Source organism: Sus scrofa, chromosome 14 (assembly GCF_054392235.1).
Source record: "Sus scrofa isolate SSC_HxYL_T2T_F1_AM1 chromosome 14, Sscrofa_HxYL_maternal_Yorkshire_Landrace_v2.0, whole genome shotgun sequence".
In the NCBI taxonomy this organism is placed as follows: domain Eukaryota; kingdom Metazoa; phylum Chordata; class Mammalia; order Artiodactyla; family Suidae; genus Sus; species Sus scrofa.
The window spans coordinates 80,990,750-81,017,621 of record NC_139396.1 but is presented as its reverse complement, the minus strand read 5'-3'; the positions used below and the strand labels follow the sequence as shown (position 1 = coordinate 81,017,621).

The 26,872-nt window shown below is 47.2% G+C and overlaps 1 protein-coding gene and 1 long non-coding RNA gene across 9 annotated transcripts in view; one reads left to right on the top strand and one right to left on the bottom strand.

Annotated features, from left to right (window-relative positions):
* LOC146396813 (uncharacterized) overlaps positions 1-26,872 on the bottom strand; it is a 69,450-nt gene that overhangs the window by 23,824 nt on the left and 18,754 nt on the right. The gene's annotated exons all lie outside the window — the stretch shown is intronic.
* The window catches only part of DISC1 (DISC1 scaffold protein), a 355,218-nt gene continuing 337,019 nt past the window's right edge, over positions 8,674-26,872 (top strand). For all 8 annotated transcript variants that reach the window (XR_014827880.1, XR_014827884.1, XR_014827881.1 and 5 more), the window contains exon 1: positions 8,674-8,850. Coding sequence is in view for 2 of the 8 variants with exons in the window: in XM_084996868.1 (XP_084852994.1) it covers positions 8,793-8,850 (58 nt within the window). In the remaining 6 variants the exon portion in view is untranslated. The remainder of the gene's footprint in view (positions 8,851-26,872) is intronic.

Genomic DNA, 26,872 nt, shown 5'->3' with positions numbered 1-26,872 from the left:
AGTCACACGTCCACACCAGCTTCCCAGGGGTGGGGAGGGTACTGCCCCTGTGTGCCCTGAAGGCAGCTGCTCAGAAGCATTTGGCAACATCACCACGATGACCAGTCGTTTAGTTCTGTTCCCGGCTACAGGCCACTGGCAGCCCAAATCCCAATTCAAATCTTATGAACAGATTTATCCCTGACAAGTAGGGAAACAGTTTCTTGGAAGCTTGATTTTATTCATGGCCTTATTGTTGGGGTGGGCTGAGCACAGGAGAGGCCCCCCGGGCTCCTGAGCTCAGGGGCTGTCTTGTTACTTGGCAGAGCCCATTTGGAGGCTGGTCCTACCACCATGAAAGTTTTACAGGGTTGGAATTCCTACTGTGGCACAGTGGAAACGAATCCAACCAGGAACCATGAGGACATGGGTTTGATCCTTGGCCTTGCTCAGTGGGTTAAGGATCTGGCGTTGCCATGAGCTGTGGTTAGGTCGCAAATAGAGCTCGGATCCCCTGTTGCTGTGGCTGTGGTGTAGGCCAGCAGCCGTAGCTCCGATTTAACCCCTAGCCTGGGAACCTCCATATATTGTGAGTGTGGCTCTAAAAAGCAAAAAAAAAAAAAAAGTTTCACAGGGTCAGGGTGAAATGAGAAGAAAAAAAAAAAAGGATAAAGTAATGAATTTTTCAAAAAGCAAAAATCTGATATCATGCCTTTATTTTTTGAGCTTAAAGGTCTTTTCTTTTTTTCTTTTTATAGCCGTGCCTGCGGCATATGGAAGTTGCTGGGCCAGGGGTCGAATCAGAGCCACAGCCACAGCAATACAGGATCTGAGCCACATCTGTGACCTACACTGCAGCTTGTGGCAATGCTGGATATTTAACCCACTGAGCCAGGCCAGGGATTGAACCTGTATCCTCATGGACACTATGTTGGATTCTTAACCTGCTGAGCCACAATAGGAACTCCCCAAAAGGCTTTTCTTTATGAAATAGTGGTGATGGAAGCTGATGAAAGTTTCTTTAAAAATAAACTTCCGGAGTTCCCGTTCGTGGCGCAGTGGTTAACGAATCCGACTAGGAACCATGAGGTTACGGGTTCGGTCCCTGCCCTTGCTCGGTGGGTTAACGATCCGGCGTTGCCGTGAGCTGTGGTGTAGGTTGCAGACGCGGCTCGGATCCCGCGTTGCTGTGGCTCTGGCGTAGGCCGGTGGCTACAGCTCCGATTCGACCCCTAGCCTGGGAATCTTCATATGCCGCGGAAGCTGCCCAAGAAATAGCAAAAAGACAAAAAATAAATAAATAAATAAATAAATAAATAAAAATAAACTTCCTTAGGGAGTTCCCTTGTGGCTCAGTAGGTTAAGGATCTGGCATTGTCACTGCAGCAACTCAGCTGACTGCTGTGGCTTGGGTTTGATCCCTGGCCCCGGAACTTCCACATGACACGGGAGCAGCTAAAAATAAACTTCCTTAGAATAAAGTGTTAGTAATAGTGTATATCTGGCCATCTTATTTTTTCTTAAATTTTTACTGATCATTTGCAAACTCTAACAGCCTCGTAGCCATTCCTCTGTTTTCCCTCTTTTTTTTTTTTTTTTTTTTTTTTTGTCTTTTTGCCATTTCTTGGGCCACTCACGCGGCATGTGGAGGTTGCCAGGCTAGGGGTCCAATCAGAGCTGTAGCCACCGGCCTACACCAGAGCCACAGCAACTCGGGATCCGAGCCATGTCTGCAACCTACACCACAGCTCACGGCAATGCCGGATCCTTAACCCACTGAGTAAGGGCAGGAACTGAACCCGCAACCTCATGGTTCCTAGTTGGATTCGTTAACCACTGTGCCACGACGGGAACTCCTGGTTTCCCTCTTGTTCACAAAGAAGGAAACTGGGAAATAAAGCAATTTACTTCCCTCCACCAAAAACACACATTTAATTGGAAAAAGAATCCTCATTGATTCTTGGATTCAGATTACAGATTGGCTAAACTGCGTGACTCTCTCTACCTCAGAAACAGCCTTATAGAGACATGACAATTGACAGCGTTTGCCAGAGAAGTTCATAAAGCACGTTGACTTAACTCTTGGTGAAACACACGCAGAAAAAGGGCTCTCTGGAAAGCATTTTGCCGTGGCGAAACTTCAGGCACCTTACCAATGAGATTGCTTCGTGACTTTGGACCAGTGTCCACTTAAGTTGTGGAGCTGCCTGAATGTCTTCCTGGGATGGGCTGAGCTGCCTTCTCTACAAATGTGACTTGTTAATGTGTGTGGGGGGGACACGGGTGTAAGCCCCTGAAGGCTGCCACGAGGATCAGTTTGCAGGGGGGATTGCCCTCCTCCAATAAGGAGAAAACGAGCCTCCGGGCATGAGTTCTGATCAGACACAGTGGAAATCGGCTGCGAGAGATTTAGGGTGCTGATGTGATGGAGATGTCGGCAGAGTTCTTTAGTCATCGAGAAGGAAGATCGAAAGTGGGAAGAGAACCCTGGAGGTTGCTAAGCTTCTAGATGACAATAAGGCTGCCACGTATCCTTGTGACGATTACTGTTGTCCCTTGTGTGTGAGAACTGTGAGAGCAGCAATGCCATCTGTTGGGGTCACATGAGGCAGTCAACCTGAAAGACAAATGAGCAGAGTGGGAGCGGTTTGGTGGACGTGACAGGTGATAAGGCTGAGGGGTTAGAGCTATGAACTAATGAAAGGGGACAGGCATCTCCGTCTCGATGGAGGCTGGAATAGCTGTAGATGCTGAATTTTTAAGAATTAAAGTATAGTTGATTTACAGTGTTGTGCTAATTTCTGCCATACAGCAAAGTGACTCAATCGTAAATGTATATACATTCCTTTTCTCATATTTATTTTCCCATCATGTTCTATCTCGAGACTGGATATAGTTCCTTGTGCTGTACAGTAGGACCTCATTGCTTACTGATTCTAAATGTAATAGTTTGCATCTGCTAACCCCAAACTCCCAGTCCATCTCACTCCCTCCCCATCCCCCTTGGCAACCACAAGTCTGTTCTCCATATCTGTAAGTCTGGGGCATACGGAAGTTCCTGGGCTAGGAGTTGAATGGGAGTTGCAGCTGTAGGCCTATGCCACACCCACGGCAACTTGGCATCCAAGCCTCGACCTACACCACAGCTCTTGGCAACACCAGATCCTTAACGCACTGAGTGAGGCCAGGGATCGAACCCGCAACCTCATGGTTCCTAGTCCAATTCGTTAACCACTGAGCCATGATGGGAACTCCTAGTTGGGTTCTTAACCCACTGAGCCACAAAGGGAACTCCTGTTTGTTTTGTAAGTAGGTTCATTTTGCCATATTTTTATTTATTTATTTATTTACTTTTATGGCTGCACCCCAGGATTATGGAAGTTCCCAGGCCAAGGATCGAATCTGAGCAGCAGCTGTGAACTATGTCATAGCTGCAGCGATGCCGGATCCTTTAACCTGCTGCACGGGGCCAGGGTCGATCCTGTACCTCTACAGCGACCCAAGCGGCTGCAGTCAGATTATTAGCCTACTGTCCCGCACCAAGAACTCCATTTGTGCCATGTTTTAGATTCCACATTTAAGTGATAGGGTATGGTATTTATCTTTCTCTTTCTGACTTACTTCCCTTAGACACTGAATTTCTTTTTTTCTTTTTTTGGCAGCATATGGAAGTTTCTGGGGCAGGGGTCGAATCCGAGTCACAGCTTTGTGCCACAACTGTGGCAACGCTGGATCCTTAAACTGTTGCCCCACAATGGGGACTCCTCGATACTGAATTTCTAATGCAGAGAACAGTAGGGGAAGAGCACGCTCAAAGAATAATTTACTTGTGAAGAATCTCAGTAGGGGAGTTCCTGTGGTCGCTCAGCACATTAAGAACCTGACTGGTATCCATGAGGATGGGGGTTTGATCCCTGGCCTTGCTCAGTGGGTTAAAAATCCAGCCTTGCTGTGAGCTGTGGTCTCAGATGAAGCTTGGTTCCCATGTTGCTGTGGCTGTGGTGTAGGCTGGCAGCTACAGCTCTGATTCTATCCCCTAGCCTGGATTCTATCTCCATATGCCGCGGGAGCGGCCCAAGGAATGGCAAAAAGACAAAAAGACAAAAAAAAAAAAAAAAAAAAACAAAAAACCAAAACCAAAACGACACGCAAAACCACAGCCCTTCCTGAATGGCTTTTGCCATTTGATCATAGAAACCCATTTTGAATGCCACCTCTCCAGTGGACACTGATCCCTGGCAGATGATGTCCCACAAGCTAGAGGTTTCTCAGGATGGCATTTCTAGAATGAGGGCCCACACTTCCCATGTATTATCTCACTGTTAGAGCTTTTAGACAATGTGCATTGCAAAGGGAAGGGTATTTATGTGACCTATGTAGTCTAAAACTATGATCACATCCTTTGGCCTGGCCTTTATCTGATGGTATTTGAAACTGAACCAGCTTCCTACTTCCAGGCATGAACAAATGAGGGTCTTCGTGTTGTCTAATGTTATTTCCTGAGTTGAAGACAGATTTCTTTTCTCTAATTCATTCAAGTTTATTTTTTCTTAAAAAGAAAAGATCTCCTTTAGACAATTAAATTTCCCAGAATTGTTTAAGCACTGTTATTGTTCTCGGTGAGAATATTTCCTCTTTAACTCCAGCTGTGTCATTTGATGGGAATTCTCGTGAGTATCCATCACTGCCACGCTTGGATAATTTGCAGAAGACTGGAGAAATAAATCCACTAGCCTGTCAAGCATCAGAATCCCAGTTTAGAACTTGCATTCTAGTGAGTTTCCGGCCAGAGGATGCAAAGATGAACAAGGGTGACCTCTGCCCTCAAAGAGCTTACAGTTTCGAAGGGGAGATGCCAGGGGACATTCATTATATAGAAGATTGTCACATCCTACCTTCTCCCCTCTGATCCACTGTTGGGGATAAAAGTACAGGAAGGGCGGGGTGGGAGATATTATGCATGAAAATGCACCAGTGTGAAGACCTCTTACCTAAGTGTAAGTCTCGTTGTATGAAAGGAGAGCGATCATTTGTACTCAAGCAACACAAAGTGTCATTTTTGTCTCCGTGGTTGGGAATGTGTACTCTGCAACCAGATTGGCTGGTTCAAATCCTTCCTCTGCCTCTCACTGTGTTTGTGACTGTGGACAAGTTCCAAACTCTGTGCCTCAGTTATCTAGTCTGAAAAATGGGTGTAAGTTATTCCAAAGATGAAATAGGTTTAATAAGTTTAAATTGTGTAGAACAGTGTCTGGCTGGTAATAAGTGCTCAATACACAGTAGCTATTATTAGGGAACTTCTAAGAGACTCCCGTATTCTTGTTTTATTTTTTTTAATTCCTTTTTTTTTTTTTTTTTCCTTAATAGGGCCATGCCTGTGGCATATGAAAGTTCCCAGGCGAGGGGCTGAATCAGAGCTATAGGTGCTGGCCTACACTACAGCCAAGCAATGCCAGATCCGAGCCACATCTGCCACCTTCATTTCAGCTCACGGCAATGCCAGCTCCTTAACCCACTGAGCAAGGCCAGGGATGGAATGTGAATCCTCATGGATACTGGTCAGATTCTTAACCCACTAAGCCACAACAGGACCTCCACGACAACGTTTAAAGCAGACACATTTGGGGTTGGATGTCCAGCTCATGGTGGTCCCCTGCCTGCCCCTCACCCCTTCATTCAGAGGTGCTTTCCAGGGGCTGTGCTTTTCCTATGTTCCTGTATGGTCCTGCTTCCTTCGCTACACTTGATGGCAGTGAGAGGGGCTCCTGAACTACTCTGGACCAGTCAGGATCTCAACAGTAGAGGTTTAAAACTGGGGTCAGGCCTTGCATGTGGCTGGCTTATGAACATGGGAGGACTAGAAGCAAACATGCAGAAAAATGCAGGGAGAAGTGAAATGGCCAGGGACCTGGTGGCTTTCCAGAAGCTGGTGCTCATCTTTCCAGAGGATGGGCTTCATTACGCTGTTGGGCTCTATGAAATATCCGCTGTATCCTCACCCAATTTCTTTTTTTTTTTTTTTGTCTTTTTGCCATTTCTTGGGCTGCTCCCGCAGCATATGGAGGTTCCCAGGCTAGGGGTCCACTCGGAGCTAAGCCACCGGCCTACACCACAGCCACAGCAACACGGGATCCTTAACCCACTGAGCGAGGCCAGGGGTTGAATCCGCAACCTCATGGTTCCTAGTTGGATTCATTAACCACTGAGTCATGACAGGAACTCCCCAATTTCTTTTTACTTAATTTAAGAGAATACTGGTTTTGGTTAGTTGTGATGTAAGAGTCCTAATTACTTCAGCAATATGTGGGAATGAAGAAGCTGTCATAAAAACCAAAGGAAGACTTCATAGAGTTCTTTTGTCTCTGGTGGCACACTGGGTTAAGGATCCAGCACTGTCACTGCAGCAGCTAGGGTCACGGCTGTGGTGCAAGTTCGATTCCTGGCCCCGGAACTTCCACATGCTGTGGGGGCTGCAAAAAAAAAAAAAAAAAAGAATTGAGTAGCATTCTCTTCTCTTTCACTTTCAGTGTCCATAGGTCTATGGAAGTCAGACTGTGCTGACCTCTGCTTTGACTCTGCTGTCCATTGCAGGAACCATGCCCACCCTGGGCAATTCATCACCCCCATTTGGCCCCAGCCACGCTGGGATCCAATTATCCCCACTGCATTTAAGGATCCCAGTTCAGTGGTTCAGTTCCTACTGTCATCTCTGACCTACAGAGAAGACTGACCAGGGAGGCTGGGTTGCAAATTATTTCCCAGAGTCCTGATGAACTGGGGTATGTTCTGGAACTTCTCGGCGTGAGTAAGCAGGTCTTATGTGATAAATCCCCTCTAAGATTTCAACCTCCCTAAGCCTTTAGATAATTCCTTAACAGTATACCCCCGCAGCTCTGGCACTTCCACTTCATCTCTAGCGGAGGTCCCCTCTTGCCCCATGGTTGCCTCATCTAGGTGACACACAGGGCTTTCTCCAGTCTCTGAGACTACAGTATTGAATCCGGATCACTGCTTCGTGGTCTACCTCATTACATTCGGGCAGATCCAACTTTTTGTTCCTCTGCCACCTTCCCACGTCCTGCATATCAACCTTCATAGTCATTCTGTCCCACAACCTTCCGACTTTTAAGCACATCCAGGTGTTTCACTCACAAGGGTCTAATCTTTCGAAAGACCTTGAGCCTTCTTTAGTTGTAACAAGATCCTTCCCCTTCCTCCTGGGAGCCAGCCTCTCTTCCTTCCTCCTTCCCTTCGTTCTTTCCTTTGTCTCTCTCTTCCTGTCCCTCCCTCCTTGGACCCCTCCCCCCCTTTATTGGTGGCACCCACGGCATGTGGAAGTTTCCTGGCCAGGGACTGAACCCGCACTGCAACAGCCACCGGAGTCGATGCAGAGACAAGGCTGACCCTAAACCTACTGTGCCACAAGAGAATGCTCAGGGAGCCCTTCTGACCCCTCTTCACAACACTCCCTCTTATCCCAAACTTCTGCAATGTTTTGTGCCAAACCTCTGGCCATGGCAAATTCAACTGTACTGCTATTTAGTGTTTTTTTTGTTTTTTTCCCTTTTCTTATTAGAGCCGCATCTGCGGCATATGGAAGTTCCCAGGCTATGGGTTGAATCAGAGCAGTAGCTGCTGGCCTATACCACAGCCACAACAACACCAGATCCAAGCCACATCTGCCACATACACTGCAGCTCACAGCAATACCGGGTTCTTAACCCACTGAGCAAGGCCAGGGATGGAAACCGCATCCTCATGGATACTAGATGGATTCTTAACCTGCTAAGCCACAACGGGAACTCCTGTTATTTATTTTTTTTTAAGATTTTACCGAAGTGTAGTTGATTTACAATGTTGTGTTAATTTCTGCTGTACAGCAAAGTGATTCTGTAACCCATATACACATATCCATTCCCATATAGTTTACCACAGAATACCCAGTTAGAGTTCCCTGTGCTATTGGGCAAGTCCCCCTGACCATCCATCCCATACACAAGAGTATTCACATGCCAAGTTTTATAGCAGGTGTTCATCTTCCCCTGGAGGGGAGCGTCCTAAGGGCAAGAACCATTTCTGGCAGCTGCAGCCTCAGTGATGCTCCAGGTGCCTCCCCCAACGAAGAATGAACCGTGACGGAGGAGGAGGTGAGTTGGCTGGCTTAAGGGCTCCGCACGGATCACAGTTGTGTCCTGGGCTGGCTGCCTAACGTGCGAAGGACCCGTCCAGTGCTGCCAGGAGCTTCAAACAGTGGGTCTCATTTCATTCTGAACTGCTCGCCCCGCTCTTTCCCCACGTCCTCCTTCCCCGCGTCCCTTGCTAAACATATCCCCTCGATCACGTCCATCAGCTCTTCGGCCACTTCCCTAATTTGTGTCTGGGAGGCAGCTTTGCGGACGTCCCTCTCCCTCTAGGAAGGCCTCTCAGTCTCTTCTTCCCCAAACGCCCGTTCTCCCCACCGCACTTCCCCTCTGGTTCTCGGCCAGCAAAGAGCGAGAGTGAAAAGCAAACTTTCTGAGGTCCGGGACACAAGCTGCCGGCCTACCAGCCCCGCCCGCCCCAGCGCGCGCGCGCGCGTGTGTGCCCGCGTGTGTATGTGCGCGCGCGCGTGCCGGGGCTGAAGCTGGAGAGGAAACCGCCCGCCCCGCCCGGGAGAAGGAAGGAGCCTCCCCCTTCCTCGCCAGCCCCCTCCCCACTTCCCGTCCGGTTTGGCCGCTCGCTTCCTTCTGCGTCGGGCCTCTGGGCGCACCGAGCGGCCGGCAGCTGAGGAGCTGGAGGCGGCGGAGGCGGAGCGGGAGCAGCGGGCGGGGCGCATGCTGGGCGGGGATCCCCAGGGCGCCCCGGCCGGTGGCGCCGGGGGCCACCGCGCAGGTAGGGGTTGCTGTCACGGCGGCCCGGCAGAAGCCGGGCGGGGAGGGTGCAGATCTGGGGTGCGCCTCTGTTGACAACTTGGGTTCGGTGCACCCTTGTGGGGTGAGGGAAACTGAGGCAGGGCGCGTGGTGTGCAGAGTTGGGGTTGATGTCGGGTCAGGTTCCCCCCGAAGGCTGGGCTGAGATCCCTGGAGCTTCAGTTTGGGGAGCTGTCCAGGTCTTTTCCGCCCCCGTGTGTCCTGGTGGCCCAGGAAGGGGCGCGTTCAGGTTTGGATGCATGCGGGGACTGCTCCCTCCGTCGCTTTGCGTCCTCACTCGCACGCCCGCGGGACAAGGGGACAACCCCGCCGCCCTGTTCCCCTCCTCTCCCCCCCCCCCAGACTGAGTCGGGACACCCAGCCGGGGTTCGGGTTTCACCCCATCTGGGACGTGGAGGGAGGGGTTCGGGGGTGGAATGAGGGACGTGGTGCTGGCACCGCCTCAAGGGGGCTGCTTTGCGGACAATCTCACCTCCCATTTCCTCCGCGGTAGTAACGCCCACGCAGGCTCCGAGAGACCGCTCTGCTTCCACCGTTCGGAGCACGGCTCTCGCTGTCAAAGCTCGGGGGTGACGCTGAGGGCCATTAAGTGCACGGCTGCTTTTCAGGAATGGCAAGAGCTCCCCTACCCTCTCGCTTTTGAAATGCGTGCAAAGGAACCTGAGACTTTGGGAAGAGAAAGAGCGTTGGAGTCAGGGGTGCTGGCTGTATGTTCTTGCTGGGCCAGAAGAGGACCCACTAACTTTGACAGAGCCCTTAACGTCTCTGAGCCCCCGTTTCCTAAATGTAGAAGAGAACACTACTCACCCGTCCCCACCCTGTGCCTAGTTTTGTTGTGTGTGAAAGCCCTTTGCAAAATGTATGGTCAGTTAGGCAAATGCGATTTGGATAATACCAGAGTCTTAAGAGCTGGGCTTGGGGATGGTCAGCCTGCATCTCAATCCTGAGATGTGCCTTAGTTGCTCCATTTATGAGATGGGGACAATGACAATGCTACCTCTAGGGTTGCTGTGGGTTTAAAGTGCCCAGCCCAGTGCTGAAATACACAGTACTCTCTAAATAATAACCTGAGCTGCTCTTTTTACTAATCAAAACCCAATTATTTTGGAGTGATGTAGAAAAATCAGTTTGATTTGATTCAAGTATGAATAGCAGAGTATTTGAAAAGGCGTTTAATGTTATTAAGCCCCAGCATGGCCCGTGAAGGCTTTTGAGGGTCACTTGAAATTCTGTCACTGAGCAAAAAAAGGCCTGGATCTGCTTTCTAAGCTGTGTGACCTAGAGCCTCAGTTTCCTTATCTGTTTATTAACAAAGATGAAAGGGAGTTCCTGCTGTGGCACAGTGGGTTAAAGATCGAGCATTGTCTCTCCTGAGGCTTGGGTTCAATCCCTGAGAAGATCCCGGGAACTTCCGTATGCCTTGAGTGCAGCTAAAAAAAAGAAAAAAAGAAAAAAGAAAGATGAGGGCTATGACTTTTTGGACTGATAGAGCTGCCCGAGGATCCAATGAGGTGAAAGATCTGAGCACATCTCGAGGTATGAGTCACTTTGCAAATTGACGACATCACTGCTACCAGGAGAGAATGATGATATGTACAGTTTTTTAGAGGCTGCAATGGCCAGGCAGTCTGTTAGGAGTTGCTTTGATGAAATCCACCCCAAACCTCTGTAAGGCAGATACTCACAACCTTCATTTTCTCTGTACAAAACTGCTTCTTTTCCAAAGTCTATAGCTGTTAAGGGTAGAGCCAGGGAAGTTCCCTGGTGGCTCCTTGGATGAAGGATCTGGTGTTGTCACTGCTATGGCTCAGGTTGCTGCTGTGGCTGGGATTCGATCCCTCGCCAAGTCAAGGTTGTGGTCAAAAAAAAAAAAAAAAAAAACAAAAAAAAAAACCCAACAAACCTGTGGTGTGCCTGCCTCTCACATTTGTGTTCTCAACCATTGGCCAAACTGAAGTTCTGGAGAAAAGCTGTGGTTCAGAGCAGACCTATGTTAGATCATTGGTAATAATATACCCTCCATAGTTATAGACTATAAAGTATGAGTGAGGAGTTTTGGTAAGGAACCTGGCTAGTATCCTTGAGAATGTAGGTTTGATTCCCTGGCCTTGCCCAGTGGGTTAAGGATCCGGCGTTTTGCTGTGAGCTGTGGTGTTGGTCACAGGCATGGGTCAGATCTGGTGTTGCTGTGGCTGTGGCATAGGCCAGTAGCTACAGCTCTGATTTGATCCCTAGTCTGGAAACCTCCACATGCTAAAAGTGGGGTCCTAAACACACACACACAAAAGGAGAAAAAGAAAAAGAACTTTGAATACCCCTGTCATCCCACCAACACAGGCCAGGGTGTTTGGTGTCTCTGTTCCTGTAATCCATGTCTGCACTATGTTCATCAGCTGATATCTATTTCCAGAAAACTGCATGCAAACTGTTATTGTTTCAGTAAATGATAAAAATAATACTTGCTGATTACTCAAACTTTAGGACTTTAGAAAAAAAGAAGCACACATTTATTATGTTCATTGAAACTTTTCCTTTTTAAAAAGAATTCTTAAAATTTTCATCCAAGAAGGATGCAAGTTCAGATTGTTGATGTTGGAATTTTATTATGATTTTGGTTAAAGTTTAATGAAAGATCTTCAGAGAGGGTCCAGTGATGACCTTTAAGTAAAAAGATCGAAAGACTGGCCCAGAACAAAATTTTTGAGTCAAAAAAAATTTAGATTAAGGTCATTAGACCAGATTAGAATGATTGTTTTGATAATGATGATAATAATTCAGTTTATATGCTGGGTCCTCATGCAAAGCAGCTTCCTGAGACGACCTTGACAGTCACCCTGGGGCTAGGGAGGGTCCTGGGACAGGGGTTTGGGGGGGGTGGTACCCATGGCCAGCTGCTTTTCAGCCAGCACCTTTTAGTAGTGGAAGACTTTAGCCTTCGTTGTTGTTTTAGCCTTCTGTTGTTCTTTTTTCCCCCCCCACAACTTTGTATAATTTTATTTATTTATTTATTTTTATTACTCAAATGAATTTATCACATGTTGTTGTTCTTGACTTTAATCACTGTAGGAAAAATTCCTTAGCAAGGATCTTTTGTGTAACAAGTATGCCCTTTTTAAAATACCTGCCATGGATGCTTTGACCATTCTGAATCCATTTTCTCTTTTGAAATGAGAGTTTACCAGCTGCTTCTTTGAGCACAGACTTTGTAATCAGCTTCCCATTTTTCATACCAAGTGGAAGTGGGAAAGGAGAACTGGGGCTGACCAGTGTGTGAAGTATTATTTCTCTCTGGCTCTGGAAGGCGCTGACATGCTCGGCTGCTGACATCACCATTGGTTTTCTGTCTGCTTCCTTTTTTTCCTGTTGTCCTTCCTTTTGGCCACTTGCCTCCCCCAGCATGGCTCAGAAATGGATGGGAGAGGCCATGGGCCCTCCTGAGAACACCAGGGTTGCTTGGTCATAGCTCGCTGTAAACAGAAGCCCGGAACTTATTGCTGAGTGACGCTTCAAATGATCAAGAGGTCGACCTTCTTGAGTTCTGGCTGGTGAGGCATGGACAAGAGCATTCGCCAGGTGCAGCTGCTGAGAAATTCTATTTGGTCTGTATGAGGGAAAGCATAGGTGCAGGAGGCCTGGTCTCAAATGAGTCAATTGAAATAAATAGTCCTAGATTCTTATTCCCGTGTCAACTTCAGGTTAATTTCTCAGTCACATTTGCCTTGTGCTCATCCTGCAAGTCCATTTGTAAAATTCTACCTGTTCAATCCCAGCCATGTGCCTGTCTGTCATGGGGAGACTTGTTATTTGCAAATGCGTTTGAACTCTCAGAGAAATGCAATCAAGACTGGAAACTTCTGGAAGTGCAACACAGCAGTCTGCCAGATTAAGTTACATCGGAGTCCTGACAGTTTTAAGTGACAGTAGAGATCACAGAATCTGGCCTGCTTATTTTACAGGTGTGGAAGGCAGGAAACAGGAGCAGAGTATTAGGCCTTGGGTTCTCTTCCTTTTTGCAGAGCTGTTCCCATTAAGCATGCTTCATCCCATGGTTCTGCATAACTCACCTCTGCTTAAGAAGTATTAATTGATGGACTTCCCATCGTGGCTCAGTGGTAAAAAACCCGACTAGGATCCTTGAGGTTTCGGGTTCAATCCTTGGTCTCGCTCAGTGGGTTAAGGATCCGGCTTTGCCGTGAGGGGTGTTGTAGGTGGCAGACGTGGCTCAGATCTGGCGTTGCTGTGGCTGTGGCTGTGGCGTAGACTGGTGGCTGTAGCTCCGATTGGACCCCTAGCCTGGGAACCTCCGTAATGCCTCGGGTGGGGCCCTAAAAAGACAAAAGACAGAAGAAAAAAAAAAGACAAGAAAAAAATATCTACATGTAATGAGTGAATTGTGTCTTGAATGGAGAACCCGACCTTAAATTTGGCTTTGTGACACGCACACCAACCTACCTTTTCTTTTTCGTACCTGTTGTCTCTTAATTTGCAAGTAGATTGATAACATGATTTGGCATAATTATTAGGTTTTATTTTTGACACAGGGGAATATATGTGTTTTGCATTTATAAATGAAGGTATGCCTTGTCTTACTAAAATACTGGCAGGAATACTATTTCATGGTAGTAAAATAAGAAAAAAGTAAAGATAAAGATAAATTGGGAGTTCTGTTTCTTTGTTTTTCTTTCATTCTTTTTTTTGCTTTTTAGGGCCACACCTGCAGCATATGGAAGTTCCCAGGCTAGGGGTTGAATCTGAGCTATACCACAGCCACAGCGACGCGGGATCTGAGCCTCATCTGTGACCTACACCACAGCTTATGGCAACGCTGGATCCTTAACCCATTGAGCAAGGCCAGGGATCCAACCTGCATCCTCACGGATACTAGTCAGATTCATTTCCCCTGAACCATAATGGTTACTCTGGGAGTTCTGTTTCTAATACATTGGAAACTTAGATTTGTGAAAGCTGTTTTGTGATGATAAATCTTCCGACGAAAAAGCTTGTGTATCTCAGTTGTTGACTGAAAAAAAAAAAAAAAAAAAAAAGGACGACCTAAAAGTTGAGAGTTATGTTTAACTCAGTGGACAAAACTAAGGATGTAAGCCTGGGACACAGTATCTCAGATAATGCTGAGTGATGGTTTTGAAGAGGTAAGGGGGGAGCCAGGTTAAATAGGAGTTTTTGCAGCAAAGGCCAAATAAGACATCAAAAGGTTACTGTTAATAGAAGAACGCCACCATCTCAAGTTAAGGAATTTAGTGCTTTTCTATGTATGGGAAGATGCAAGAGTCACTGAAATCATTCCATCGATGTGCACCTCAGCTCTCTGGGGCCAGAATCCTGTGCTTCTCATCCTGAGTCTCCTCAGAGCTCACCGGTTAGAGGTGGCTGCAGTGGGGGTGGGGGCATTTTGTTTTTGTACAGGTGGCTCTAATGTGGTTGCTTGTTGACTGCAACATCCTTTGTTTACTGATATGGCAGGCAATTTTTTTTTATTAATTTTTTTTTTTTTGTCTTTTTAGGGCCGCACCCGCGGCATATGGAGGCTCTCAGGCTAGGGGTCTAATCAGAGCTGCAGGTGCCAGCCTACACCACAGCCACAGCAATGCAGGATCTGAGCCAATTCTGCAACCTACACCACAGCTCAAGGTAACGCTGGATCTTTAATCCACTAGGCGAGGCCAGGGATCGAACCTTCGTCCTCATGGATGCTAGTCAGATTCATTTCCGCTGAGCCACGATCAGAACTCCTATTAAAAAATTTTATTGGAGTTCTCATTGTGGCGCAGTGGTTAACGAATCTGACTAGGAGCCATGAGGTTGGGGGTTCGGTCCCTGCCCTTGCTTAGTGGGTTAACGATCCGGTGTTGCCGTGAGCTGTGGTGTAGGTTGCAGACACGGCTCGGATCCTGCATTGCTGTGGCTCTGGCATAGGCTGGCAGCTACAGCTCTGATTGGACCCCTAGCCTGGGAACCTCCACATGCCGCGGGAGCAGCCCAAGAAATGGCAAAAGACAAAAACAAAACAAAACAAAACAGAAACAAATCATGGCCATGGAGAGCAGACTTGTTTGCTGGGGGGAGAGGGGAGGGAGTGGGATAGATGGGGAGTTTGGGGTTAGTAGATGCTAGCTATTACATTTAGAACAGATAAACAGCAAGGTCTTACCGTAGAGCACAGGGAACTATGTCTAATCTCTTGGGTTAGAACATGATGGAAGATAGCATGAAAAAAAAGAATGTATATATGCACGAATTTGATCCCTGGCCTGGGAACTTCTGCATGCTGTGGGGTGCGGCCAAAAACATTTTTTTAAATTGAGGTATAGTTAATGTACAATGCTGTGTTAATTTTTACTGTACAGCCAAGTAATTAAGATATATATAGTACATATTATATATAATATATATATACACACATGCACACTCTTTTTTATATTCTTTTCCATTATAGTTTATCATAGGCCATTGAATAGAGTTCTCTGTGCTTGTTTATCCTTTGCATGTGTAATAGCTTACATTGTGGAAGGCAATATTTTAGTTAACACAGTCCTTTTGGATTGAGATATAATTGCCACTAACATTATTTAGTCTCAGGTGCTCCACATAATGATTTGATATTTGTATACGTTGTGAAACGATCACCACAGTAAATCTAGTTCACATTTGTCACCTTACATAGCTACAAATTTTTTTTTATGATGAAAAATTTTAAGATCTACTCTTTTAGCAACCCCAGACAATTATTATTTCCGTGATGCCTTTCATGATAGCCATGGGCCAGACATAGTGAAATTTGAGACAGCTGACCTTGGGCGTAGATAATCTCCATTCAACTCACATAAGAGATTTGGGACCTAAAATTACCTTGACTTTTATCAACCATTCTGTTTCTCTTTGTTTGGTTATAGAATTCTTTTCTTGGAACCCTGATGTATCTGTTTCTTCTTCATTCCATTGTATTTATTCATCCATTCAGGAACATTTATTTAGCCCCCACTGGTGTGCATGGCAGTGCAGTGTACGCAGCAAGGTGTTTAAAGATGTATCAGCTGGTCCTCAAGGGTGAAGCCTATATTCTTTCCCCATAAATTAAGGCCACCCTCACAGCATCTCAGCCACCTGTAGGATGCCTCTTCTGAAGGCACCTCAGCCCTTCCTGTGTCTTCCCAGTCCGGACACTTGGTTGTGTCAGTATTTCTCTGCCCAGTACCTCCTGCCATTTGGGCCAGTGCACTGCTGCCAGGATAATCTTCCCTAAGCACAGGGATTAGGTCTCAGTGCCCTGTGCAAAGACCCATGATTGTCCTGCAAGCAAATTCTTAGCATTTCTTTCCAAGCCTTCCATCAACAGGCCACTAGTCCCTAAAACAGATGCTCTGATTCTTTTATGCACACTTCATTCTGCCCACAAAGAACACGATGGAATCTGTCCTTTTTGCCCCCAGCCCTCTCCACGTCAGCATATTACCCTTTGTTTCAGATCTAGCCAGCAGTGCTTCCCCAGCTTTCCCTGGACGCCTGGAACCATCTACTGTTTCCCACTTCTTCTCTTATGGCTTGTTATGTATTTAACCTGCTTTTCCAAGTTCAGTATAAATTCCTTCAGCTTAAAGAAGCTCTCTGGTTTATTGCCTTACCTCTCATCTATGTAGTAGGCTTGTGGTTTACTCCACTCTTAATGAATTGAATTAAACTTTTTTTTTTTTCCCGCTTTTTAGGGCTGCACCCATGGCATATGGAGGTTCCCAGGCTAGGGGTCGAATCAGAGCTACAGTTGCTGGCCTACATCAGAGCCACAGCAACACGGGATCCGAGCCTCGTCTGCAACCTATACCACAGTTCACAGCAATGTCAGATCCTTAACCCACTGAGTGAGGCCAAAGATCGAACCTGAAACCTCATGGTTTCTAGTTGGATTTGTTCTGCTGCACCATGATGGAAACTCCTGAATTAAACTCTCTATTGTTTACGTTATATATGCCACATCCATGGCATGCAGAAGTTCCCAGGCCAGGGATTAAACCTGCGCCACAACAGTGCCCAGAGCCATAGTAGTGGCAACTCAGAATCCTTAATCTGCTGAGCCACCAGGGAACTCCCTCTTTATTATACTTTATATTGAGGCATCCAGTGTGTGGATTTACCACGTGTGTTGTTTGCAATTTTTATATCTTTTGAAGCCAACCAAGAGTTCAAGAAGTTCGTTTCAGTTCAAAAGTTTGTTGAAATGCACAAATCACATTGCCTGATACTGTGTAGCCCTTTAGATTTAAAAGAAATATGTACAGTGTTGTCCATACCATTGAGAAGCCTGTAGTCCAGTGGAGAAAAAGAATTTTTTGAAGTGTCCGGATGTTGTTTCATCAGAATAATTGGCAACTGGAATACAGGACAATTAGCAAGAAGTAACCAGCACCTAGTAGATGCGCCCTGAATATCTTATAGGCTGGCTGGCTGGCTGGGTAAGTGGGTAGAAGATGAGAGGAATCCTTTAATTTAGAATTTATCAGTTGCAGGGTTTACTGCTAGGTATAATAATTTCAAAGATACTGTGCCCAAGTATTGATTTCCACACTTGTAATATAAAATAGGCTGCCCCTCATCGAGGAAGAGAGACTAGTTCTCTATCTATAGAAATGCTGTGTCAGCTTCCTGGCCGAGGTGTTACCTTTGCTGAATTTCGCCAACCGTCTCTTTTCAGGCCGCTCTGGAGTGTGTGTAGGACATGGGTTTCCCAGGCCAGGGGTGGCCTCCAGCTGTGGGGCCCTGGCACGAAGGGCAGGGTCTGCACTGATCCCACACTCATGATCTCATCTCTGTCCAGCCCCACTTGGCCTCGGGGAGTGTAGGCTGGGCTCCCAACACTGTAGCTTTTGTGTTCCTCTACTCGGGGAGTGTAGGCTGGGCTCCCAACACTGTAGCTTTTGTGTTCCTCTACTCGCCTCAAATAGTCATTTGCAGGGAAAAAATGAACAGCGTCTTATCATTTTAATCCAACTGTTAGTTTTTCTTGAGTTGGTGATCTGGGATCATCTAAATCTACTCATTTGGATATTTATTATATGAAAATATTTTGGAAACTTTTGAAAAGCACAAGATGATAAGAAAAGTATCAAGGAAGTTCCCGTCATGGCACAGTGAAAATGAATCAGACTAGGAACCGTGAATCCCGACGAGGAACCATGAGGTTGCAGGTTCCATCCCTGGCCTCACTCAGTGGGTTAAGGATCTGGTGTTGCTGTGAGCTGTGGTGTAGGTTGCAGATGCGGCTCAGATCTGGCATTGCTGTGGCTGTGGCATAGCCCAGCTGGTGTAGCTCCGATTAGACCCCTAACCTGGGAACCTCCATGTGCCGTGGGTGCAGCCCTAAAAAGACAAAAAAAAAAAAAAAGAATGGTATTGATATTATCCATTTTTCTGGGCGAAATAGGTCTCAGAGAAAAACAGGATGTCCCAAAGGGGTTAATGACCTTAGGCTGATCTTAGGAATATATTCATATTGACTCTACTTTGAAAATTGTATTCTGCATCTTTTTTTTTTTTTTTTTTTGCTTTTCAGGACTGCCCTTGTGGCATATGGAGGTTCCCAGGCTAGGGGTCGAATCAGAGCGGCACCTGCCAGCCTACACCACAGCCACAGCAATGAAGGATCCAAGCTGAGTCTGCAGCCTATACCACAGCTCACAGCAATGCTGTGGGATCCTTAACCCACTAAGCGAGGCCAGGAATTGAACCTGCATCCTCATGGATACTAGTTGGATTCGTAACTTGTTGAGCCACAGCAGGAACTCCAAAATTTTATTTTTTCATGGTCGCACCTGAAGCACATGGACATTCCCAAGCCAGGGATTGAATCCCAGCTACAGCTGCGACCGCCCCCACAGTGGATCCTTTAACCCACTGTACCGGGCTGGGGATGGATCCCACACCTTTGCAGCAACCTGAGCCGCTGCAGTTGGATTCTTAACCCACTGTGCTACAGTGGGAACTCCTGTATTCTGCTTTTTAAGGAGCATAAGATCCATTAAAAAAAATCCTATTCAACTTAGGAGACTGTCTTTCTCAGTAAGATGAATAATTATTAATCATTACAAAGCCAGGGAAGGGGTGGGTTAACCAGAAATTTAGTGGGGAGAAACCCACTCTTTTGTGTGTACCTTTACATTAGTCTGGGATGAATTTCTTGTTTTGTTTATCTTCTTATCATTTATGTTGGACCCATAGTAGGAACAAAGACTTGCTGAGTTGCACTGGTTTAAACCCACAGGAGAATTGCTTCCCAGCCAGTAGTGCTCTTAAAACGCCTGCACAGGGAGGCTTAGGCAGTGGTTGCATTAGAAAACTGAGAATAGGAGTTCCTGTCATGGCTGAGTGGTTAACGAATCTGACAAGGAACCATGAGGTTGCAGGTTTGGTCCCTGCCCTTGCTCAGTGGGTTAACGATCCGGCGTTGCCGTGAGCTGTGGTGTAGGTTGCAGACTCGGCTTGGATCTGGTGTTGCTGTGGCTCTGGCGTAGGCCGGCGGCTACAGCTCCGATTCGACCCCTAGCCTAGGAACCTCCATATGCCGCGGGAAGCAGCCCTAGAAAAGGCAAAAAGACAAAAAAAAAAAAAAAAAAAAAAAAGACAAAAAAAAAAAGAAAAGTGAGGATAGGTCATGTGTCTTAAAGTTGCTTTTGCTTGCGAATACCCTCTTTGTAGAGACTGCACAGTCTAGATCTTTTTCTTTTCTTTTTTTTTTTTTTTTTGCTTTTTCGGGCCACACTTGCAGCATATGGAGGTTCCCAGGAGCCAGGGGCTGACCTGAAGCTGCAGCTGATTCTGCTGGCCTACGCCACAGCCACAGCAATGCCAGATCTGAGCTGCATCTGTGACCTACACCACAGCTCACAGTAACACCAGATCCTTGGGGCCAGGGATCGATCCCAAGTCCTCATGGGTACTAGTTGGGTTCGTTACCACTGAGCTACCGTGGGAACTCCTCAAGGTCAATACAAGTGGCAAACATTTCTAAAACCTCTGCCATCCATTCACACAGTTCATAAGAGAAAAATGTCAGCTGCCCATATCAAAGCACATCATTGTGATCTTAGCTTGGAGTGGCTTTAGGGGACTGATGAAGCATGTGGGGACGTCAGCACCCCCAGGCCGACTCTTGGGCCTGCCCCCACCCCAGCACCTCCCACATCCCATCCCTCGTGATTTTCATCACTTATCAAGATGTATGGTGAATTCCTGAAACATTGACCCATGCCCCTTCTAAGCGAAGCACAGAGATACATTGCAAATTTCATTTAAATTGTGATCAATTACTGGGTAAGTGATGGTTAACCTTGACTGGGAGTCAAGACCCTGGGCAAGTCCTTTAATCTCTCTGGATTTTAGCGTCCTTCCTTGTGGAAACTGGGATGGGACAATCGGCCTTCAGTGGAGAACTGTGGGAAAGGTCTGATAGAGTCATTTATATGAGTACATCATAATCTCTCCTATTAATGTGTAAAGCATTGCTTTTGTCAGAAACTTGCTGACATTGTCTCTAACTTCCACCCTGCCTGTAATCTTGGTTTGCTTTAAGCTTGTCCCTCACATCCTAATCCAGGTCCCTGATTCCTTATCTGAATCACATCAGTGTTTCTCCTGCAAAACAGAAGCTTGTGCCCTTAACACAGTGGGCTGAACAGCCTCGCCATCGCTTTGCATCTGTGCCTGTGAGGGTTTGCAGACCCCGAGAGGGGAAGCACATGCTTCTCAATGGAGACTTTGGGAGTTTGGAATTTTAAATGATGCATCCCGAGCTTGTACTTGATAGCTGTTGTATTTGTTTTGCTTCTTCTCCCCTTCCCCTCATTTCCTGCTCCTCCTTAATTTCCAAGTCTTAGTCTCAGTTGCTATTGTATTATCTCTACTGTTTCTGAGATGGGCCCCTGCTGTGCTGCCTTCGTTGGAGTCATAGGTCCAGGCTGCATAAGGGGTGAGCACAAGGTCAGGGGCTGTGTTGCAGGGAAGACTGGAACAGATTTGTGGAGGGTGCATTATTCAGTCCAGCTTTAGCACATTTCCGGAGCCCAAGGGCAGGCTGGCTCCTTTAGAAGGTGGCGCTGGCCAGCAGCTGCTGGGGGAAGGGGGGCTGGGGTTCTTGTGCTCAGCTTCCAAGACATGAGCTTACCAGGCCTCCCTGTTGGTTTGTTTTAAATTCTTTTTTTTTAATTGAAGTATAATTGATTTACAATGTTGTGTTAGTATATGGTATACAGTAAAGGGATTCAGCTTGTGTGTGTGTGTGTATTCTTTTTCATATTCTTTTCCATTATGGTTTATTTCAGGATATTATATATAGTTCTCTGGGCTATACAATAAGACCTCGTTATTTCCTTTTTTTTTTAGGTGAGAACTGATGTTTTTGCTTTTCTTTGTTTTTGTTTTTGTCTTCTTTTTATTTATTTATTTATTTATTTATTTTTTTGCTATTTCTTGGGCCGCTCCCATGGCATATGGAGGTTCCCAGGCTAGGGGTCCAATCGGAGCTGTAGCCACTGGCCCAGGCCAGAGCCACAGCAACGCGGGATCCGAGCCGCGTCTGCAACCTACACCACAGCTCGTGGCAATGCCGGATCGTTGACCCACTGAGCAAGGGCAGGGACCGAACCCGCAACCCCACGGTTCCAAGTCGGATTCGCTAACCACTGTGCCACGACGGGAACTCCTTGTCTTCTTTTTAAATGAAAGTATAGTTGACTTATGGTATTGTGCTCCCTGGGTTCTGATCCTTTCTCTGACACTGGACTCTCTGGCTTTGCTGAGCCTTCTGGGAGCCCTTTTGCACTGGCTTTGATTCTCGATGCTGCTGCCTCTTGGATCAGTCGTCATTTTGCAACACTCTCCCTTTTACTCTTCTTGGGAACCAGAGACCCTGTTGTCTTAGGGGGAGCACTGTCATTGATAGGCTTGAAGGAAAAGGGGTTGGAACTGTCAGCTCCTTCCACCGGCAACAGTTAAGGTGAGTGATTCCTTGGGCTCCTACGTTGCTGCTGCTGTCTTGGGCTGTCAGCACTTGGGATTAGGGGCCACCATGTGGCTGATTGATACCAGATCCCAGATGATGGTGGAGAGTAAAGGCCACATGAAGAGCACATGTGTGTTGGCTCTGGGAAGAGAATTCAGGTTCTAGAGACAGTCAATCTTTGCTTTGTCAAGGTGTAAATTATTTTTGGTTTTGTCTTGATAGCATTTAAAATTTATGTGGGGAGTTCTCATTGTGGCTCAGCAGGTTAAGAACCAACCAGTATCCATGAGGACATAGGTTCAACCCCTGGCCCTGCTCAGTGGGTTAAGGATCTGGCCGTTGCTGTGAGCTGTGGTGTAGACTGGCAGCTGCAGTTTCAATTCAACCTGGGCCTGGGACCTTCTATATGCCACAGTGTGGCTCTAAAAAAAAAAAAAAAAAAAAAGGAAATCTATGTGAAATGTATGCTCTGTAAGAGTCTCCTTTTGGATACCGTTGGGGTTTTGGTTTCTCTGCATCCTCTCTGATAGGTCGCCTCTCCTGTTGCAGAAAATTCCCAGCTCTTGCTAGTTTCATATCACACCCAAAGAGGGCATTCTAACCTCAGAAGAAGTTGAGCTCAGCTCAGCCCTGCCCTGCCCGTCTCTCTAAGCACAGTTTGCCCTTGGCTGCTCAGGTGTTTTGGTCCCAGGGGAGGCAATCGGCACAGGGCACGTTTGTTTAATAAGACTGTGACGACAATGAACCCACCCCGAGGGCTGCCGGGGACAGAGAGGGACCCACCCTGCTGTTTGCTCTGCCACCAGACCTCGCCGGCTCCTTGTCCATTTCTGGAGTTTTTCTCACGGGGGAAAAACTTCTTCGGTGAGGCTGGGGACTTGGCCGGCCAGTTGGCTAAGCCTCTGGGTGTTCTTCTAGCATTGTCTGCCACGAGTGTGGGATTCCAGGGTCCCTCAGTGCAGAGAAAATGCCAGTGTGTTCCCGGGAACCCGGAAGGAGCCAGAGGTGAAGGGGCTTTTTGTTTCACCAGTAGAAAAGCCCATAGGAAATCCCAGCTTCAGAACTTCCTCTGCAGTCTCATCATCCCATCAGATCTGACTGCCCTCAGGCCTCCTCTGAAGGAGGCTGTAACCCGAACAGAAGATAAATAAATGAAAGGACTCTGATCATGGTGCGGTGGTTGAGGCTGAGCCCACAGGCTGGGTGGGGAGTGCCCAGGCTGGCAGTTGTCCTGGGTCGGGGCCCCAGGTCCCCTAGCGGCAAGTGCTTGGCTGGTGATCTGAAGGTGGTCACAGTGGCCACTTCATATTGTTATGAGTCAGTTGTGGTCAGAGGAGGAAAGATCTGAGTCCTGCATCCGCCCCCCTCTTATTATCGAGGAGCTGATGTTGGATTTCAGAATTTTCCTAGCAGTTCTGTCACTTACTAGGTAGATGACTGGGAGCAATCATTTAATTGCTCTTCATCTGTAAACTGGCCAAAAATAATGCCTCTTTCATAGGATTGTTATGAGGATTAGGTGAGACACGTGCAAAGCGATTAGAAAATAGTAGCTTATTAAAACAGTTGGGCTGCAGCCTACAGTGGCCTACACAGCGTTCAGGCCATGTCCTGTCTGGAGTGCAAGTGCCTTTTTCTAATTCATCGGCTCAGAGGGACCACCTTTTTCTTATTTATTGCCCCCCCCCACCTGGGGACATCTTTTTATGGTTCATCATCCCAGAGGGGTACCTTATTAAAAATTTGCACAGTGGTACCGTATGTGCAAACCATAGCTCTGTTGACAAAATAAAGATGCTATTCTATTTTTTTCTTTGGTCTTTTTAGGCCCGCACCTGCAGCATATGGAGGTTCCCAGGCTAGGGGTCGAATCAGAGCTACAGCTGCCCGCCTACGCCCCCAGCCACAGCAATGCCAGATCCGAGCCGAGTCTGTGAACTACACTACAGCTTACGCAATGCTGGATCCTTAACCCACTGAGAGAGGCCAGGGATTAAACCTGCATCATCATGGATACTAGTCAGATTTGTTTCCACTGAGCCACTATAGGAACGCCTGTTCTTTTTTTCATTGGTGACACTGTGGCATATGGAAGCTGTGACCTATACCACCGTTGTAGCAACTCTGGATCCTTGGGCGGGGGATTGAACCCACACCTCCGCAGCAAACTGAGCTGCTGCAACCAGGTTCTTGACCCCCTGTGCCACAGTGGGAACTCCCAGAAAGATGCTCTTATTATTGTTGTAGACAGACCCTCCTGGAGGGAGGGTGTGCGTGGCATGCTTTATCTGGCTCTAGCTTGGTCATTTCACTTTAATTTCAGTGTTAACAATGACCAAAGTCAGAGGAGCAATTTTGTCATTTCCTCAGTTGTAAATTTCCTCTAGAATCTTTCCTGAGGCCAAGGGCTATCATCTCCTGCCTCTCAAGGACCTCTCCTCACCACTGCCCTGCATGTGCCCTCCAGAACGCACATTTGTTAGCGCAGGTTGAAAAAGAATGCATGAGCATGGTGTTTATTGACTCTTGGCCCCTCAGCCGCCCTTCTGTGCTTTGCTCTTTACAGCTGGGGCTGGGAGTCTGCAGCTGGGAACTGGACACATCCCTGGCGCCCTTGCCAACTCCCTGCCTGTTAAATTCTGCCAGCTGGAGGTGTTGGTGGGAGACCAGAGGCAGGAGGAAGAGAAATCTTTCTGATTCTGGTTTTATGGGGGGCTGTTGCAGGTAAGGATGGGTGATTTGGGGCTCCAGCAGACCTGATGGGTTAGTCGTTTCTCCAGGCTCCAGAACCAGTGGGCACAGTATCTTCGTCGGTGCAGCAGGTTGAGCAGGCTCAGGGGTGCAGCCTGGATCATCAGTGTCTGATCTCTGCCCATCATCACTTCTGTCTCTCCTTCTTTGTTTTCTTTCAGTTCTTTCCAGGCCTTTGTGACCAACCCCCTGTGTTAACCATCCTCTGGCCGACCTGAAGTGGTTTCTGTTTCCTGATATTTGTGTATATATTTTGTCTTTTTAGGGCTGCACCTGCGGCACATGGAGGTTCCCAGGCTAGGGGTCGAATCGGAGCTGTAGCCACCAGCCTACACCACCCACAGCCACGCCAGATCCCAGCCATATCTATGACCTACACCACAGCTCACAGCAATGCTGGATCCTTAATTCATTGAGTGAGGCCAGGGTTTGAACCTGCGTCCTTATGGATGCTAGTCAGATTCGTTTCTGCTGAGCCACGATGGGAACTCCTTTTTTTTTTTTCTTTTCATTTTTGGGGCTGCACCTGCAGCGTATGGAATTTCCTGGGCTAGGTGTCGAATTGGAGCTGCTGCTGTCAGCCTACACCACAACCACAGCATCGCCAGATCCTTAACCCACTGAGCGAGGCCAGGGATCGAACTCGAATCCTCATGGATACTATGTCAGGTTCTTAACCCTGAGTCACAATGGGAACTACTCCTGCTACTGTGTGTATGGTCTCTGTGGATCGTTGAGTGCTTACAGGCTGGGTCCACTCCCCTGGATCTCTTCCTTTCTGTTTCCATCTTCATCATATCTGTGGGCATTACTGCCACAGCCTTTAAAATAGGTTTTCAGCCCCTAGCCTCTTCCTAAGCATGGTGGACATTATAGTCAGGTTAATATTCCTGAAACTCTAGTTCATCTGCCCCACACCTTGGCTCAAAACCCTATAATGTTTATGGCAGCTATTTAGCAAAGGTGTCGTCGCCTGAGCATCGTAACGGTGGACACCGCTTCCTCCATCCTAACAACGGACAGGTCTTTGTAGTCTGAGGGTTGGTCCTTCCCCCCCCCGGGCTGGGAGGCAGTTAGCTCAGTGGCAGACACACCAGTATCGGGTGGGTGTGAGGGAGGTTGCAGAGCCTGGCAACCGGCAGATCAAACCCTCAACCTCATCTGGTCCCGCTGCATCTTCTCCTCTCCTCCCCGGTTCCTTGTTCAGGTCAGACCAGGGCCTTTAGGACAGGACCCTGTGCTGCACTGGCCCTGTCTTCTCTCCTGGAGGACAGTGGTCACCGTACAGGGCCTGCCTGATGTCCCTGGATTGTGGAGGGCAGAAACCTGAAGTTTAAGCCACATCCCTTCTTATAAACTGATGGAAATAGATGGACTGAAAAGAGTGTAGATGGATAAACTGTGGGCTTAGATAAGATTGTTATGGTCTCGGGAGGCAGTTTCTGACCCCTGTAGATTTTCTGACTCCTTTGAAGTAATGTTTTTTAGGAAATTCCATCGTGGAGGAAATGGGGAGAATCTCTTGATGGAAATGAAAGGGACATTCTAGGGTCAACTGGAGGAAAAATAATGCAGTTAATGTCCAAACATTGCTTTGTTGTTTTTATATAAAAAACAAAACATAGCCATTTTGAAAAAAATCAAACTCGCCTGAAAAATACACAGTGGAAGAAATGATTGTTCATGCCCCACTTTCCCTACTGTAAGTTCTTTTTTAATTTTTATTTTTGTTATTGTTATTTTTTTTAATGACTGAACCCAAGGCATATGGAAATTCCTAGGCCAGGGATTGAACCCTCACCTCCGCAGTGACCCAAGCCGCTGCAGATTCTTAACCACTATGCCACAGTGGGGATCCCCCCCGCTGTAAATTCTTTAGTGAGCATCCTTCTAGGGGGTTCTCAGGCCTGTGTTATACACACATACAATTCTATGGAAGTGGGATTATGTCACCTTGTTTTCTAATCTAAAGTCTCCCCATTTGTTAGCATGGCACAGAAGCGTTTCCATATCAACACATATTACGTTACATCATTATGTCTTTTTAAAAATTCTTTTTAGGGTTACATGTGTGGCATGTGGAAGTTCCTGGGCTAAGGGTCGAATCAGAGCTTCAGCTGCCGCCTACACGGCAGCCACAGCAACGCCAGATCCTTAACCCCTGAGCGAGGCCAGGATCGAACCCGCATCCTCACGGCCACTAGGTTGGATTCTTAACCTGCTGAGC